This window comes from Pinus tabuliformis, chromosome 2_2 (assembly GCF_031772625.1).
Source record: "Pinus tabuliformis cultivar Carrire ecotype Pingquan chromosome 2_2, CPIR1, whole genome shotgun sequence".
Taxonomy (NCBI): Eukaryota; Viridiplantae; Streptophyta; class Pinopsida; order Pinales; family Pinaceae; genus Pinus; species Pinus tabuliformis.
This window is the reverse complement of record NC_142300.1, coordinates 818,433,466-818,449,788: the sequence shown is the minus strand read 5'-3', so window position 1 is coordinate 818,449,788 and position 16,323 is coordinate 818,433,466. Positions and strand designations below refer to the sequence as shown.

Below are 16,323 nucleotides of genomic sequence, written 5' to 3'. Positions count from 1 at the left end.
GATCTGATATTGGAGTCTGAATTCTCAGAGAAGTCAATGCAATTCTAATTATTATAATAAATGACAATGGTCTCCAACATCACACCAATCAACTTAGCTACAAAATTGTAAACTCAGATTACCTTAACTAGCAGATGAAGCTGCAATATAGTATGCTTCCGCAAAGCTGAGCTAAGGTCATTTGTTCCCTATTTCCTGCTAAACAAAGTAATCATACATGTACCCATGCTAAAACAGTTTCTGAAAGTGTTATTCCTTGTTACTACATCTCTTACTTAATCTAGATTAACAAAACCATGAAGCAAACAATCATTATCCCCTTTGTAGCTAAGTTGCATGAAATGTGCAAATGTCTGGAAATTTTTGAAATGGGCACGGCTGGAAACGTGACACCCAAAAATGTAGATACTGGGCAAAACATCATATGTATATATATATATAATTTTTTTCTACAAATAAGTTAATAACATATTTTCTTGCAAGAAAGAGAGAATGAGACACATAAATGACATTTTAGAAGGAAAACCAAGTCTATAATAAATCAAATAGATGATTACATGATGCAAAATTCAAAATTAGCCTTTATAGATGAGGCTATACATCTGATTGATTTTTGTGCAGCATCGGGAGGTATTCTTGTGTGAAAATTTCAAATCTGAAATCCTATTGCAGTGATTGGAAACTATTTTTCTAATTGTTAATTAATTTAATAGTTTATCCGCTACGACAATAAAAACTACGGAAAATAATAGCGCTAGAAACTGAGAAAATTCTAGCACACACACATAAAAATGAACATAGTTAGTTTTGGATAAATGTCTTGGAAAAACCGAACTTGGGAAAACTAGTGTAACAATTGAGGGTTTTTATTATTATGTAGCAGTGAGAAATTCTAAGTTCAATGTGGATGCCGAAAACTGGCAATCTTGCAGTGAAGATACTGGCAAAAATATATAGAGGGAAATAACCTTCACTTCGAGCAATCCCGACACTTGACTGCCACTGAAAAGCAAGCGGTCCAAATGGGTTTGCGGAAGCTTTGTATCAACCTGGAGTTGGTTGCCATATGTGCTGCCTGAATCGACTGCTAATCAAGCCGTCTTGCTTGCTGCTGATTGGGAAAACGCTTCTCCAACACTCTGGAACCTCTACTTGGCCTCTGGAACTGAAAATATCTTCCTTCCTTAGCAAATCAAACTGCCCAATGAAGCCTCTGCGCAACTTCTCGGAGAAATTTCAGCCTCTTTGCAAATGCACTCACCTGATTTGGAAATCTTCCTCCAGCCTCACTGTCTCTGCCCCTCACTGTTTCTGCTGCCTCATTGAAGCTTGAACTCTTCCAACACTGTTGGCTGTCTAGAAAATCGAACTCTTCAAGGAAATCGAACTCTCTGTGGTTCTCACAAGTGTGTTCTCCATCTGCCCATTTAACTTCTTCTTATGATCTTTTGTTGGACCTCCAACTACCAAGATGAAAACTTAATCAAGGGTCCAAATTATTTCGTTGTCGATCTGTGTGAGTTTCTAGATGATTCACACCTTATGTTAATTAATTTTGATTAATTATCCACTTTTCCTAAGTTAGGACTAAAGAAATATTTAAAAATAGACTAATAATCTAATTAAGACACTTTAGGAATTTCCAGAAATGATTTCTAGGTTATGGAGAGCTCCTGTGTTTTAGCCTCTCCACAAAGTTTCGAGATTAGAACACCTCCGATGCTATAGAAACTAACACTCCCTCTTAGCGAGGAAGGTGTTATGTCTAGTGCTGCACACTTTGCCACAAAACTCTGCCTTTGTACCACCCTTTGTCACGCTGCTGATGTCTGGTCACTGTGACTGCTTGCCATTGCCCACCAACTACTGCGCAACTCTGATGCTACATCTGTGCTCACTGCTGTTGTTGACACTGATGTACTGCTGCCAACTCTGCATCGACATTGCAACTCCCTCTCATCTGTTGTTGCTGCAACTGCAACTACTGCAACTGAGAAGCATATGAAATATTCAATCAACTGTGTTTTGTATGATGCATCTATCTCCCGTATCCTGACTGCTACTAGCCACTGCACTGTGCACTGAAGATTCTGCGCTGCTATTGACTCTGCACTGTGCCACTCTGCACTGCTGCCAACACTGCACTGCGTTCCTCAGTACCTGACTACTACTAGTCTGCAACTATCACCCTGGAATCTAACTGCATCAACTGACACTGATCCATCATGCTACTGAATACTGTGGGCCCCCGTAGCAAGGTAATGATCCATGAGGAGGACACCCCAATGGACGCTGCCCATGTCTGCCACTGTCTGGGGCTATAACTCCATATCGCCCCACCTCTCTCTTGGAGGTATCACTGCAAACATCGCGAAGTCTTCCTCCAGCCTGGAGGACAACTTGTCAATCTCTGCGGATGCGACTACCTGGTCCTGCTTCTCCTGCTTGTCCTTCTTTCTGAGAGGACACTACATACACTAGTGACCGAGCTCACCGCATCTGAAGCACTTGACCGTTGATAGGTCCTTCTTTTTCTTTTCCCATGCCCTTGACTGGGACCCTTGGATGCTAGGGTCACATTCTCCTCTTCACCCTTCGGCCCCTTGCTGCTGATGGTACTCTTAACTAGAGCCTGCCTCAACTCCTCCTGTTGTAGATCGGACCACATCCTGTCCCAATTAGGCAAGGTGTCTCTGCCCAAGATACTCTGGACAAATACCTACCAGTCATCTTAGACACTGTTCAGTGCTAATCATACAAGCTTTGTGGGTTGGGGTGCTTCCGCAACCACTGCTGGCTGATCTCAGACTTCCTAAAGTCTGGTGAGGAAGCCATCTATGCTTTTGCCCTTCTGCATCTTATGCTCCTCATATTCTCTTGGAGAAACATCTTCCGTTGCTCGGAAGAACTCTGAAATAGCTCGGAGAGATCATCCAACATCTCCTTGGCCATCCCTTTCTCTGCCACATGTGAGACTAGATGATCTCAGACTCCATCCAAAATCGTTCTCTCGCCTTCGCCATTTCCTTCCTGTACTCCTTGAGCTGATTGACATTCTAGGGTACTGCTACCACATTCTCTGCGTAGGTCTTCAGGCTGTATTCATCCAGAAGGAATGACATCCTAGCCTTCTAGATGACATAGTTGGAGGTGTTCCCTCCAACCTATCCTGGTCTCTAAGCCTTATTGTGGTCATCTTTGAAATTGTCAAAAACTCCCTCTTCCCCTTTTCTTAGTTGCTGGTTCTGCTATTCACACTCCCTTCTGGAATGAGGAAATCTGCTCTCAACTACTGCCAATTTGCAACTGAAAAATCAAACTTCTAAAACTTGAAGTCCCCTGAGAGAAATTTTCCCTTTGTGTGTGCTATTTCTCTTCCACCGATGTTGATTTTGCTACTGCAAAACCCTCTGCATCAAACCAAGGAATCTGCTCAGCGAAAACTGAGTTGTTGCTGCTCCCTCTGCTTGCTTGAGTCACTAATATGGGAAAATTGAATTTTCTGCCACCCTGCAACTGAAAATCGAACCCTCGCCCAACAGTTCGAATTTCCTGGCCAGGCATTGCGTAGCACCAGAAAATTTTGGTCTGCTGCTCCCCCTAAATAACAAAATTTTCTTCTCTAGCTTCTGAGCTTCTCGGCTGATCAATCACGTTCTGATACCATGTGAAAATTTCAAGTCTGAAATCCTATTGCAACAATTGGAAATTATTTTTCTAATTGTTAATTAATTTAACAATTTATCTGCTATGACAAATACCAAATTATTCACACTGCAACCTTCACAATTAAAATTGTGGAAAATAATAGTGTTAGAAACTAAGAAAATTCTAGCACACATAAAATTAACACAGTTATTTTTGGACAAATGTCCTCGGAAAAACCCAACTTGGGAAAAACAGTGCAGTGGCTGAGGGTTTTTATTATTATGCAGTAGTGAGAAATTCCGTGTATAATCTGGATGCCGAAAATTGGCAATCCTGCAGAAAAAATACTTGAAAAAATATCTAAAAGGAAATTATCCTTACTCTAAGCAATCTTGACACTTGACTGCCACTGAAAAGAAAGCCGTCCAATTGGGTTTGCGTAGGATCTGCATCAACTTGAAGTTGCTTGCTACACGTGCTCCCTGAATCGATTGCTAATCAAGCCGTCCTGCATGCTGCTGACTGGAAAAATGCTTCTCCAACACTCTGGAACTAAAAACGTCTTTCTTCCTCGGCAAATCGAACTGCCCAATGAAGCCTTTGCGTTGCCTCTGCGCAACTTCCTTTAGAAATTTCGTCCTCTTTGCAAATGCACTCACCTGATTTGGAAATCTTCCTCCGGCCTCATTGTCTCTACCCCTCACTATTTCTGCTTCCTTGTTGAAGCTCGAACTCTTCCAACATTGTTGGCTCTCTAGAAAATCAAATTCTCCAAGAAAATCGAGCTCTTTGTGGTTTTCACAAGTGTGTTCTCCATTTGCCCATTGACTTCTTATAATCCTTTGTTGGATCTCCAACGACCAAGATTAACACTAAATCAAGGGCCCAAATTATTTCCTGTTGATTTGTGTGAGTTTTTAGATGATTCACACCTTATCTCAATTAATTCTGATTAAATAATTATTTTTCCTAAGTTTAGACTTAGGAAATATTTAAAAATAGGCTAATAATATAATTAAGACACTTCTAGGTTTAATTTCTATAAACGATTTCTAGGATATGGAGAACTCTTGTGTTTTAGCCTCTCCACAAAGTTTTGAGACTATAACACAACCGATGCTACAAAAACTAACATCCTACATGCCAATAGGTCTCTTAAGTCGACCAAGAAAATCTATGGAAATTAAAATAAAACAAATTTTATTTTTGGGTTTCATGTAGACTTATAAGGGACAAGTTGGCCCCACCATGAAATGGTGCATGCCTTGGGGTAAATGCACCCATTCGACTTGTATATATACAAAATGTGAGGCTTCATTTGATCACTCACTCACAACATATCTCTTCAATAGAAGACATTCGTGGGAACAAAAAAATGATGAAGTGATTAAAGTTTGGACTTGGTTTTTGGCACAAATTTCTAGACTATTTATTGTAAATCTTGCTGAAGAACAATTTCTCCTAGAAGAAGAGTTGCTGGATTTTCTCCCAAGTTTGGGTTTCCCAGGGAAAATTTGTTGTCTCTATTGTGCATGGTTGTCTCTTATTGATTTTATTGTTTTACTAGATTTACTGTTGCGATTTCATGTATATAATTGCTTAATCATATGTATGGCGCAAGTTAATTGAAAATCATTAGAAAACACTATTAGATCAAAAGATTAACTTCTCCTGTGTATTATTGTAGAAAAATCAACATGGTATCAGAGTCAGGCTAAAAGAGTAGTCATCAAGTCAGCTTAAGAAGAGGAGTTTTGCCTTTGGGAGGCCGAATTTGGAATATTTTGTGCTAGTCGAGTTCTGAAAAAAAGTGGTTGTTTCGTTCTGTTTAGAGGTCGAATAAAGGAAGGCCGAAATTCTGTAGTAGGCTGTAGGCGTTGCGAGGCCTGTTTGGGTAGGCCGAAGGTCTCAAGGAGAGGAGCATCAGGAAACTTTTAGTAGAGAAATTCATTCATTCAATCGTGCTCGTGTAGAAGGAAGGTTTCTCGACTATGGATTTGGGCTATGTGCTCTAACTATCATTCGAACCTGAAGCTCACTCAGTGCTCAGGAACTCATGAAGGGGTTAACAGTCATACTGGGGTGGAGTATGTAGATATTGATTCAAATCATAATCCAGGCGATGATAGCTATTTTGAATTAGTTGAGGTCATTTTGTGTGATGTCACGTATGGAGAAGTCCCCCCTTTCAAACATTGGCAGTTTGATCAGTATGAAAACATGGAATCCTTTGCGGTTGAAATTAACAGCGCCAAAGAGTGATAATGCGAGAGTTGACCTTTGACTTCTGTTAATTGATGTTTTTGTTGTAGTTTCAATTCTGGCTTCCTCAACCGATTCTTGCCAAAATAATGAACAAGAGGCCGCTAGTTCATCAAAATTTGTTTTGTTTTTGGGATGTTCTTGATGGTCCATGGAAGAAGAGCATGATGAATGCTATATCTTGGCCGCAACTAGAAGTTACAACTAATGAATTTGCACATGGAGCAGTGAAGCACGACTCTTACAAGCCTAGACTCGTGAAGACTCACAAGTCTTCACAATTCGATAGATGAAATGCGTATAGAGGCCAAGACTTGCATAAGACTCGTATAATACTCGGGGCCAACACAACGCGAACTTCCTTGGCCGAAATTTGATTTTTTTTTGATATTCGGTGGAGGGAAAGGAAAATGGAGGGAAAGAAATGCTTTATAAGTACCTCCTACCCTCTCATTTCTCATTCACTGAGTGTTGACTAAAGGAGCTGAGTGACTCCATTGTACAGTGAAGGAGCTCTTGCAAGAGGCTGAAGGAGGCTAAAGGAGGCTTCATTAGACCTAACTTCATCACAACCTGGTAGGCTTCATGAAGTTTGATTTTTTTTTTTTCATTTCAAATTTTTTTAGTTTCAATTTTTTTTCCTTTCTACGATTTGTTTTAGGTCCTGTGGTTAAGAAACTTAGCCACACACAGGCCCTGTGTGGCTGAGAAACTTAGCCATAAGGCTCGCTGGTTGAGTTTCTCAGCCACACAGGGCATGTGTGTGGCTGAGTTTCTTAATCACACATAGGGCCAACAAATTCTCCTATAGACTATTAAATCAATTAAAAAATTTAAATTTAGAGCTAAATTTAATATTTTTTTCTCTTCCAGATTCCATGCCACCGAAGGGTAGTAGAAAGCCTCATGATTCGGCATGGGTGCATTATGTCCGAGTCATTCTCGTTGATGACCACCAAGTCAAGTACAATTATTGCAATGCCACAATGTATGCAGGCATAAACAGGCTGAAATACCACCTAACTAGAATTCCTAGCAAAGGTGTGGTGTTTTGTGATCATTGCCCTCCTGAAGTCACTATTGAAATGATAGCTTCTTTGTATGCCATTAGAGAACAAAATTCTAAGAGTGTAAGAATGAAGGTTGTGGTTTTTGGGATAGGTAGATGTCAGATGGCACCATGGGATCAAAGTGCAGGTAACTCCTCTTCAACTGTTGTGGCAAACAAGAGTATAAACTCTCCTTTCTTCCTTGTATAACTCCAGAATCTCAACCAACCTTGGAGTGTTTTAATGAAAAGAAGAGGAAGGATGCAAATATGGTAGTGAGGAGGTAGAAGAGGAAGGATGCAGATATGGTAGTGAGGAGGTAGAAGAGGAAGGATACAGATATGGTAGTGAGGAGGTCTTGGTACCCTAATAGTCTTTCATTCAACTATGCAAAGTCTTAGTTTTATGAGCCCATGGTGGATGCCATTGCAACAGCTGGCCCTGGATACAAAGCCCCATCTTAGATGAGGAGCTTGAGTGTGTCAAGGCACAATTGGAGAGCATTAAAAACTCACAGAAGTTTACAAGTTGCACAATTATGTTTGATGGGTGGATAGATTAGAGGGCAGAACAATAATAAATTTTGTTGTAGCTTGCCCTAAAGGAACCATGTTCCTAAGATCCATTGATGCATTTGCACATGTAAAGGATGCACATTTGATTTTTAAATTGTTGGCTGAGGTTGTGGATGAAGTTGGGGTTGCAAATCTTGTCCAACTAATCACGAACAATGCACCAAATTATGTGGCAGTTGTAAGCTTGCTTTGTGCCAAGTATCCCACCATTTTTTGGACTCCGTGCACTGCCCATTGCATAGACTTGATTTTGGAGGACATTGGGAAGTTGGGGTGGGTGCAAGATGTTGTGCAAGACCAAGTATATTTATAACCATGCTTGGGTGTTGAACCTTATGAGGGAATTTATAGAGGGTGAGCTTAGTCGCCCAACTATCACACGATTGCTACAAACTTTCTTTCCCTGCAAATCCTTTTGTATTAGTACCAAGCTTTGAGAAGAATGTTTTGTAGCCAACAATGGCTATTTTGGAAAGATAGCACAAAACCAGAAGCATTGGTTGTGAAAGAATCTCTCTTAGGTGATAGTTTTGTGGGAGAAAGTCACTGAGATTGTTAGCCTCACTAAGCCCCTTGTGAAAGTCTTGAGATTGCAATGGGATATATTTATGAGGGCATGGACAGGGCCAAAGAGGCCATGGACAGGGCCAAAGAGGCCATCAAGACTTTCTACAAGGGAGGTGAATCTAAATATCACCCTTTATGGGAAATTATTGATTCCAGGTGGGACAAGCTGCTACATTCCCCATTGCATGCAACAGGAGCATATTTAAATCCAAGTTTATTCTATAATGAGGGGTCTAACATTCAAAAAGATCATGAGTTGATGAGAGTTGTCGTGATATACATTGAGAAGATCTTCCCAGATCAAGATATGTACAAAGAAGCATTTGGCATGTTTGGATTCAGCTCAAGCCAACGTCTTAAGGACAAGAAAATGCCTTGTAAGTGAAAATTGTTAGAAATTAGCTTGTAATTTTGCTAGTTCTCTTTTACATGTTTGGTGTTGCGAACAAATAATCTTGTGTTGCGACCAATCCCCTAGATCGATAATGTGCTTCGACCAAAACCATGCAATAAGACCCAGAGTAAATTATAACAATCCATAATCAGTGTATCATTTCGAGTGAAAACCATAAACAATACAATGATTTCAATGGTGCTTGGCCTTCGACTTACATTCATATATTGAAGGTCAAGTGAAGTCAATGGTCTCTGCATTAAAATAAACAATTTCGAAGAATAATAGAGTTTTACCTTCTCGATATAATCATTGTCACTCACTCCGTGGAAATCAGGAAGTGTCCTTCATGTTAACACAGAAAGCCACAAAGCAGAAGATGGATGCAATGAATCCAAATATCTAGAGAGCCACGCAAAATGAGAGTCCTTTAGTTTTTATTCGACAGTCTTGTGCCAAAACACACAGTAAATTAAATTGATCCATGGATGGCTGTCATTCAAATGTTCAGAACTTGCTTGGAGCCAACCAATAGTGCTTTGCTCAGAACTCAGACCAAAAACTCCTCAGACCGAACTTACAACTCTCCGGAACCTTAGCGTAGACCACCGAAACAAAATGAATTTAATCACAAAGATTAGATACATTTGTATTGAAGAATTTTTGATTGAATATCAAAGGTCACGTATGAGATCAATATATGGTGGTTATGAGTGGGTACAATAGTTGGGCCAACCTATAATATTAATTTTTGTCTCATAGCCAAAATCGAGCTGAGTTGAATATTCAATTGAGCCAACCTGTGAGCTTCAAAATCGTTTTTATAACAATCCATATTATCAATGCCTATTTCCACAAAAAGTTCACAATGTTTCTCAACAAAGGCCAATTAATTTTCTCTCCATGGCGTTCTTGTTTAATCAAATTCATCACCACGTTCGTCATATCTCACGGAAGCAAATGAATTCAACATGTAGCTGACATGTGTTATATTATATTGATAAATGGTTGGGGCAATCCTTTGCAAGTAGGGGCTTCACAACTCCATTGGTTGGTGGCTATTCCACATTAGTATAGTTTGAGAAACATTCAATGGTGAGACATCCGTGAGCTCATCGTTTTACACATTATACGTACTAGTTTTCCCAACATGACAAGTCTAGATATATATGAATGCTTACTTAAGAATGCATGTTGAATTTTTTATGTGATCTCAATGAACAATGAATGGCTTCGACTCGTGAAACATGGCTTGGAATCAATTGCAATGTGATATCAAACCTGTCTAATTTTCATAACTGATGCCTGTATGTCATGGTGATCCGAGCAAGCAAATGTGTTAAGTAAGCAACGGGTCTTTAAACCATGTATACTTGTTCACTAGATAACATTCTCTTCTCATAACTTAGTGTCTTAAATATTCTTTTGACCCATACTACACTTGTCCTTATTCTTCGGTGTTGATCCAACACTTGTCTTGTTGACCTCAATGACAATTTCTTCCAACAATGGAGACAGGGGAACATGATGATACGGGGAGCATGATTGTTGACATCAATGAAAAATTCTTCCAACCCCCTTTGTCATTGATGTCAACACTCATGCTCCCCCTGTCTCCATGCTGCACTTCCTTTTCTCTCCCCCTTTGACGTCAATGGCAAAGGGTGTCTTACTTTTGTGGGGCTGCTCCCTCTGACGATTGTTCTTTTGTTAAATTTTGGTATGTTTTATGGTTAGAGCAATTTATTTCAATTTTTCATATTAGCCCAATGACAATAATCAGATTAGCAATCACATCAGCATGATAGTAAAGTGCAGATAGAACATAAACATAAACAACAGAAGACAAGAGGACAAGATGTGGCACCAGCCAGGGACAAACCCCAATGTGGGGAAACCCTTGATCAATTCTTCTTATATTCTTCAATAGCTCAGCAGAGAGAGAGATAGTACAAATATACAAATCTGAGACAACAGCAGTAAATCCATCATTCTACTCATGATGACTAATTAGTAATCTAAGATGCAGCCTTGACAACGTTCAATAAGAGTGATGTTGCATATCCCCTTTTGGTAGATCATCAATCCAGTAGTCCTCCTTACAGCTGCAACATTCCACTGATGGTTTGCAGCACCTACAGACTTCAAGCAGTTATGAAGAGTAGATCATCAATGCTGCTGCAATGTTCCTCTAATTGCCTGATCTTGCAATTTTAGTAAGGGCACAGGGAGAAGCCCTTAACCTTCCAAGCTGTTAGACAACTAAGCCCTTCAAGGGTAGCATTCCACCTAGGAGAGACTCTCCTAATCCACGCTGCCACCTGTACTCAATGTACACTGCAATGCTGCTTCACTGATCATGTCAAGGCCGCCCATCTGGCATCTTATATATGCTGAAAGAACTTAAACATATCTACAGGTTAGTGCACAAGCTCCAACACCCTAAACATACTCCGCAGTCCACTTATTTACTGCGGGTAGCCTTCATGTAGTCCTCCAATGATACGCAGCCTTATAGGGTCTGAACACAGCACTTGAAGAGGCCTCCAACTGCTGGCTATGGCCTGCGGCCTAGCCTAGCAGTTTACTGAAACCTTGTCCCTTCACACAGTGACCCAATCAGCCTTTAAACAACAGAGATTTCCATGCTGCTAGATGATGATATATGGCTCCTCTTAATGCTGCGTATAGGGCTCTTTAGGGCTTCCTGTGCAGCGTATTGTAGTTCCTTGGACAGCTGATGAATCACACAACACTGCGGCTATATTGACAGCATAATACATCTCCCTTTTTTCCTGCGCCCAGATCTCCTCACTGTTTCTAGGGCTTCATGACCTTCCACTAGATAGCATATAGAACTGTTCTCAATACAGTGGCTAGAGTCTCCATTATGGCAGCGGATTAGGACCTTTAAGGATTGCGGATTAGGAGCTACTCAAACATCAGATCAAGGCTCTCTTTTGCTGCGTTTGAGGGTCTCTTGTGACAGCAAATTATGACCTGCGGCTAGGGCATTTAGGACAGCGTATGAGGGCTTATCCTTCAGCTGTGTGTAGGCCTCTTTTTACCGCGGCTAGGGCTCCCTCTAGGACTCCTTAGATCTGCGTTGAAGCTCCCTTAGACTAGAGAGCCTTTTCTTGACAGTGTTGAGGGCTTACACTTCACTGCCCTCCTTGACTGTGGCTAGGGCACGTGTACCTGCAGCTAGGGCACCTCCAAGACTCCTCCTTTAGGACTGCATAGAGGGCATCTCCTTTAGACCTCTCCTTCCACCAAAAACCCAAACGAGTGGAGAGTGAGATCACAAGAGATGAGTCTAAAATGACTTGAAGGCCACCTCTATTTATGGTGCAACATTGAGGTAAGATGGGGGTAATTTGGTTGCTGGCCGACCTTGACGAATTGTCACATAACACAAATAAATACATATCTCCATGAATACATGTCGGAATTAGATGATCTTTAGATCAATCCGACACCTCTCGATGAGAGGAATCCAAGAAAAATATCAGCTGCCATAAATAAGAAGACCCACATGGAGTTTGGCCCTAGTTGCCAATTTTAACACTCCCTCTCAACTAGGGAGAACTCCATCTGCTAATCCATCTGCCAGTCCATACTATCTCTGCCATCAATGCAATGCGCTGCTCTGCTGTACTGAACTATGAAGAAGAAGAAGTGATTGAGAATGTATCATACCATCCTCTACTGACCCGAAGTCAGTCCCATATAAGGAGAGTGTCTCATACCACTCTTATTGATCCGAAATCAGTTCCAAATAGGGAGTGTTTCATACCACTCTTACTAATCCGAAATCAGTTCCAAATAAAGAGAGTGTATCATACCACTCTTACTGATCCGAAATCAGTTCCAAATAGAGAGTGTCTCATACCACTCTTACTGATCCGAAATCAGTTCCAAATAAAGAGAGTGTATCATACCACTCTTACTAATCCAAAATCAGTTCCAAATAGAGAGAGTGTATCATACCACTCTTACTGCTCTGAAATCAGTTCCAAATAGAGAGTGTCTCATACCACTCTTACTGATTCGAAATCAGTTCCAACTAGAGAGTGTCTCATACCACTCTTATTGATCCGAAATCAGTTCCAAATAAAGAGAGTGTATCATACCACTCTTACTGATCTGAAATCAGTTCCAATTTATCCTAGATCAATATCATCCTAACATAGGGAGTATGGTAGTACACGATGCGTCCATCGGTAGTACAATGGTCCCTATCCTCATTTCCCTGCTCATTGGCCAGACGAGAGGTACTTCCCATGAGTCCTAGACTGCATGGGTAGGATGTCTCAGCAGGAGAACAATGAACCACTCACCCTGCTTACATGTCGCCGTGGGTATCCCAAGGGAAGGTTGAACCACTCACCTTGTACATAAAAAATCACTAGGGGAAGGCTGAACCACTCACCCTATGATTGTGTCTCAGTGGGAGAAGGATGAACCACTCATCTTGCCTATATAGCAAACCACTAGGGGAAGGTTGAACCACTCACCCTATGGTTGCTCATCACTCCAAGAAGTATCCAAAGCCCCCCAGAGCTCCCAAAGCTCAATATATCATACAGGACCCTTAGGAGAGGGTCTCTCCACGACTCCTAGTCGTTCTCGGAAAGTCAAGAATTTGACCTTTCCCAGGGGCTTCATCTGAATATCGGCGACCTGCACATCAGTCCCAAAGTGATGGATCCCTATTGCTCCTCGCTGTACCATATCCCAGATAAAGTGGTACCTTACGTCTATATGCTTGGAGCGATCATAGAACACGAGATTCCTCAACAATCGAGTCCCCCTCTGGTTGTCACAGAAGATCACGATGGTATCCAACATGTGTCCATACAACTCACAAAAGAGCTTCCACAACCAGACAACTTCACAGGAGGCCATACTCACAGCTATGGATCCAGCCCCATCGGTTCTCAAAGCATCCGACTTCTGCTTCCTGCTCATTATTAGAATATTTCTATTTAGTATTTAATGCTCAGTCTTTTAGCTGTTGCTATTTTTATTCTTTTAGCAGTTTCTTAGATGAAACTGTTTGTTTCCATATTCTACATAGAAACATGATGTTTCTATTATTGTAAATATCTTTGTATTATCATTGAGCTGTTTGCTCATTTCTAATTAATTCATTCGATATTCTTTTATGGTATCAGAGCACAGGGATTTTTTTTCGAAATAATTTTTCATAGTTTGAAAAATTCAGGAGTTCATTTCGAAACTGCTCTCAGGGTCTGTAGATCTCTTGATCAGCTATCCTCTTCGTATCCTAATCTCTTGAGTTCCTTCATTCCTTTCTAAGGTCGAGCCCTCTGTAAGCCAGGTAGCCTTCACTGAGTCTTAGCCTCGGCTTTGCTCACTGTGATAAAAGCTTACAGTCGTCAATCTCGATACAGAAAGGGATTCTTCTCCTGCATTATCATTTTATGAGGAATTAACTTTGTGGCGGAATCGTGAAATTGCTTTGAAATTAAAATCCGGCATTTAGAATCCAGGGGCAGCAGTCTATTTGTCGGTTGAACAGTTTATTTTGTTTGAAGCCTTGTTGTCTCATCGTGGCACTTGAACCCTAGCCACTGAGCATATTAGTGTTCGCTGCGAGGAATCCTCATTTAACGTCTCAGCTGAGGATTTGTTTTGCCACACGGGAACGTGGCAACACAGTCTACACGCCCGACGCCCACTCGGTCTTCGCCACACGGGAATTGCACGCCCGAAACATATCAAGTTACGGTAATGTCAATCTATTGACTGTCTCCACAGTCTTCACCACACGGGAATCGCACGCCGGAAACATATCAAGTTACAGTAAGCGGAAGCGGTGAGCCTAAATCAGAATCGGAAGCGGTAGCGGAAACCGAAGATTGAAGTGTTTGCGTCACCATTTTGGCTCACGTATTTTGGCTCGTGTATTCCACAGATCGAGATCTTCCAGTGATTTAAGCCCCGCTTGTATCACGCGACGGGATTTTCCAGATTATAGTGACGGCATTGAAAATATCTGGCATTTTCACGTAAAGGTATTTTCCAGATTCACGTGTTTGCTTAGCAATTGGATTAAAGTTTATTGTGATTTTATTTGAAGCGGTGGGACCAGAATAGCATCACAGTTATTTTTGAAGTGGGATCAAAACAGCATCACAGTTATCATCTGGTTTTGATCTGGTGTTTTGATCAAAACAACATCACAGTTATCATCAGTGCACGTGATCAAACCAATGTTTTACAACTCGGACTCGGACTCCGACTCGGCCGAGGATCGACTCCGACTCCGACTCCGACTCGGTAATGACTCGGCCGGCTCGATTTCAATGACTCGGTCGTTGTAAAAAATACATTAAATATTTATTTTTTTTATAAAAAAACATAATTTTAAAGATTTTCATTCAAGTTTCCAAACACACAACATTATAATATACATGGAAGACAACATATGATCAAAGTAGGCTCATGAACCAATCCATTATATCAAAATGGTACCCAATGGCAATAGTAAATACATAGTCAACTGTAGTCTGTCATACATGATCAAAGACTCAAGAGTCAAAACAAAATACAAATAACCAAGGAGGCTAGTAGCTACTGCCATAGGAGCCAAGATCATCTCGACCAATCTCTGGATCATCATCATCAGAGTCAGACAAGGGGCCCCATGGCTCCTCCTCATCATCATCGTCTCCAACTGCAACTGTAGAAGTGGTGCCAGTACCACTAGGCTGTGCAGCAGATGCAAGCTGAGATAGAGTACAAATGCGGCTGCGCTTCTGTCGTGGCTGAGCAGAGGAAGGCGAAGCACCTACAACTGGAGTCCTACTAGCTGGCTGTGAGACTGAGGCTGGTGGATCGGGATCTGCATTCAACTGAACAGGCTGCAGTGGATGTTCAACATCAAGTTGATCAATCTCAAGATCCTCATCAGGATCAAACTCTGGTAGACGACTCTCCACTACCCAATCTGATGTTGGATCAATGTCTTCCAACACAATGGGATCTGAATCAGGTCTTTTGTTCAGCAATTGGTTCCGTCTGAGCCGAAGGTTGTATTGGACAAAAACTAGATCATTCAACCGTTTTTGCTCCAAACGGTTTCTCTTCTTTGTGTGAATCCTCTCAAAGACAGACCAATTGCGCTCACACCCAGATGCACTGCAAGTTTGACTCAAAATACGAATTGCAAACCTTTGCAATTCAGGGCACTGGCCACCAAAGGCCTCCCACCATTGTGCTGCAAAAAACATAGGAGTGTAATGAATTATGAGTTAGATGAAGGCTGAAGCTCAACAAAATTACAAATTATATCTAACTTTCAAATTATAAATGATTTAACAAACTTTAATAAAAAAAGTAAAACCATTAAGAAATTGAAAATTGAAATTTTTGTTTACCTGGCTCATCTGCTTCTCTTGCAATCTTTGCTAGGTTCTTCCCAAAGGTACCTGTTGCATTGCTGAAGGATGTGACCTGCTGATGTATCAGCAGCTGATCAGACTCCGATGGGACCATGCGCTCAATGCAATCAACCAGTCCATCTCTGACCTCCCCCTCAAAGCTCCTGACTCCTTAGCTTTATAATGATACCGTGGGTTCAAAAAATACCCAGCTGCATGTATAGGGCGATGGAGTTGATTGTTCCATCTTTCATCAATGATTGCCCAAATGGGCCCATACTTTGCCACTCTATCCTTGTATGCTGTCTTTATTTGCTCCTTTGCTTGATCCATAGCCTCATAAATGAAGCCCATAGCCAACCTTTCCCCATACACCAACCGCAACACCTTAACTAGTGGCTCAGCAAGCTTCACAATCT

The 16,323-nt window shown here is 41.2% G+C and overlaps 2 protein-coding genes across 2 annotated transcripts in view; one reads left to right on the top strand and one right to left on the bottom strand.

Annotated features, from left to right (window-relative positions):
- Positions 1 to 16,323, top strand: part of LOC149195481 (uncharacterized) — a 131,498-nt gene that overhangs the window by 9,160 nt on the left and 106,015 nt on the right. The gene's annotated exons all lie outside the window — the stretch shown is intronic.
- Positions 15,089 to 16,053, bottom strand: LOC149195482 (uncharacterized). Its single transcript, XM_089406182.1, has 2 exons — positions 15,902 to 16,053; positions 15,089 to 15,741 (listed from the first exon to the last, which is right to left on the bottom strand). Exons 1-2 carry the CDS (start codon positions 16,017 to 16,019, stop codon positions 15,089 to 15,091), a joined length of 771 nt encoding a protein of 256 aa, XP_089262308.1. The 5' UTR covers positions 16,020 to 16,053.

Bases quoted from the DNA above. Each gene is read 5' to 3' on its own strand.
- LOC149195482 (XM_089406182.1), bottom strand. From the start codon at position 16,019: ATGGTCCCATCGGAGTCTGATCAGCTGCTGATACATCAGCAGGTCACA. The intron at 15,742-15,901 runs GTAAACAAAAAT...TGTTTTTTGCAG, and splicing joins AAGAGAAGCAGATGAGCCAG to CACAATGGTGGGAGGCCTTT.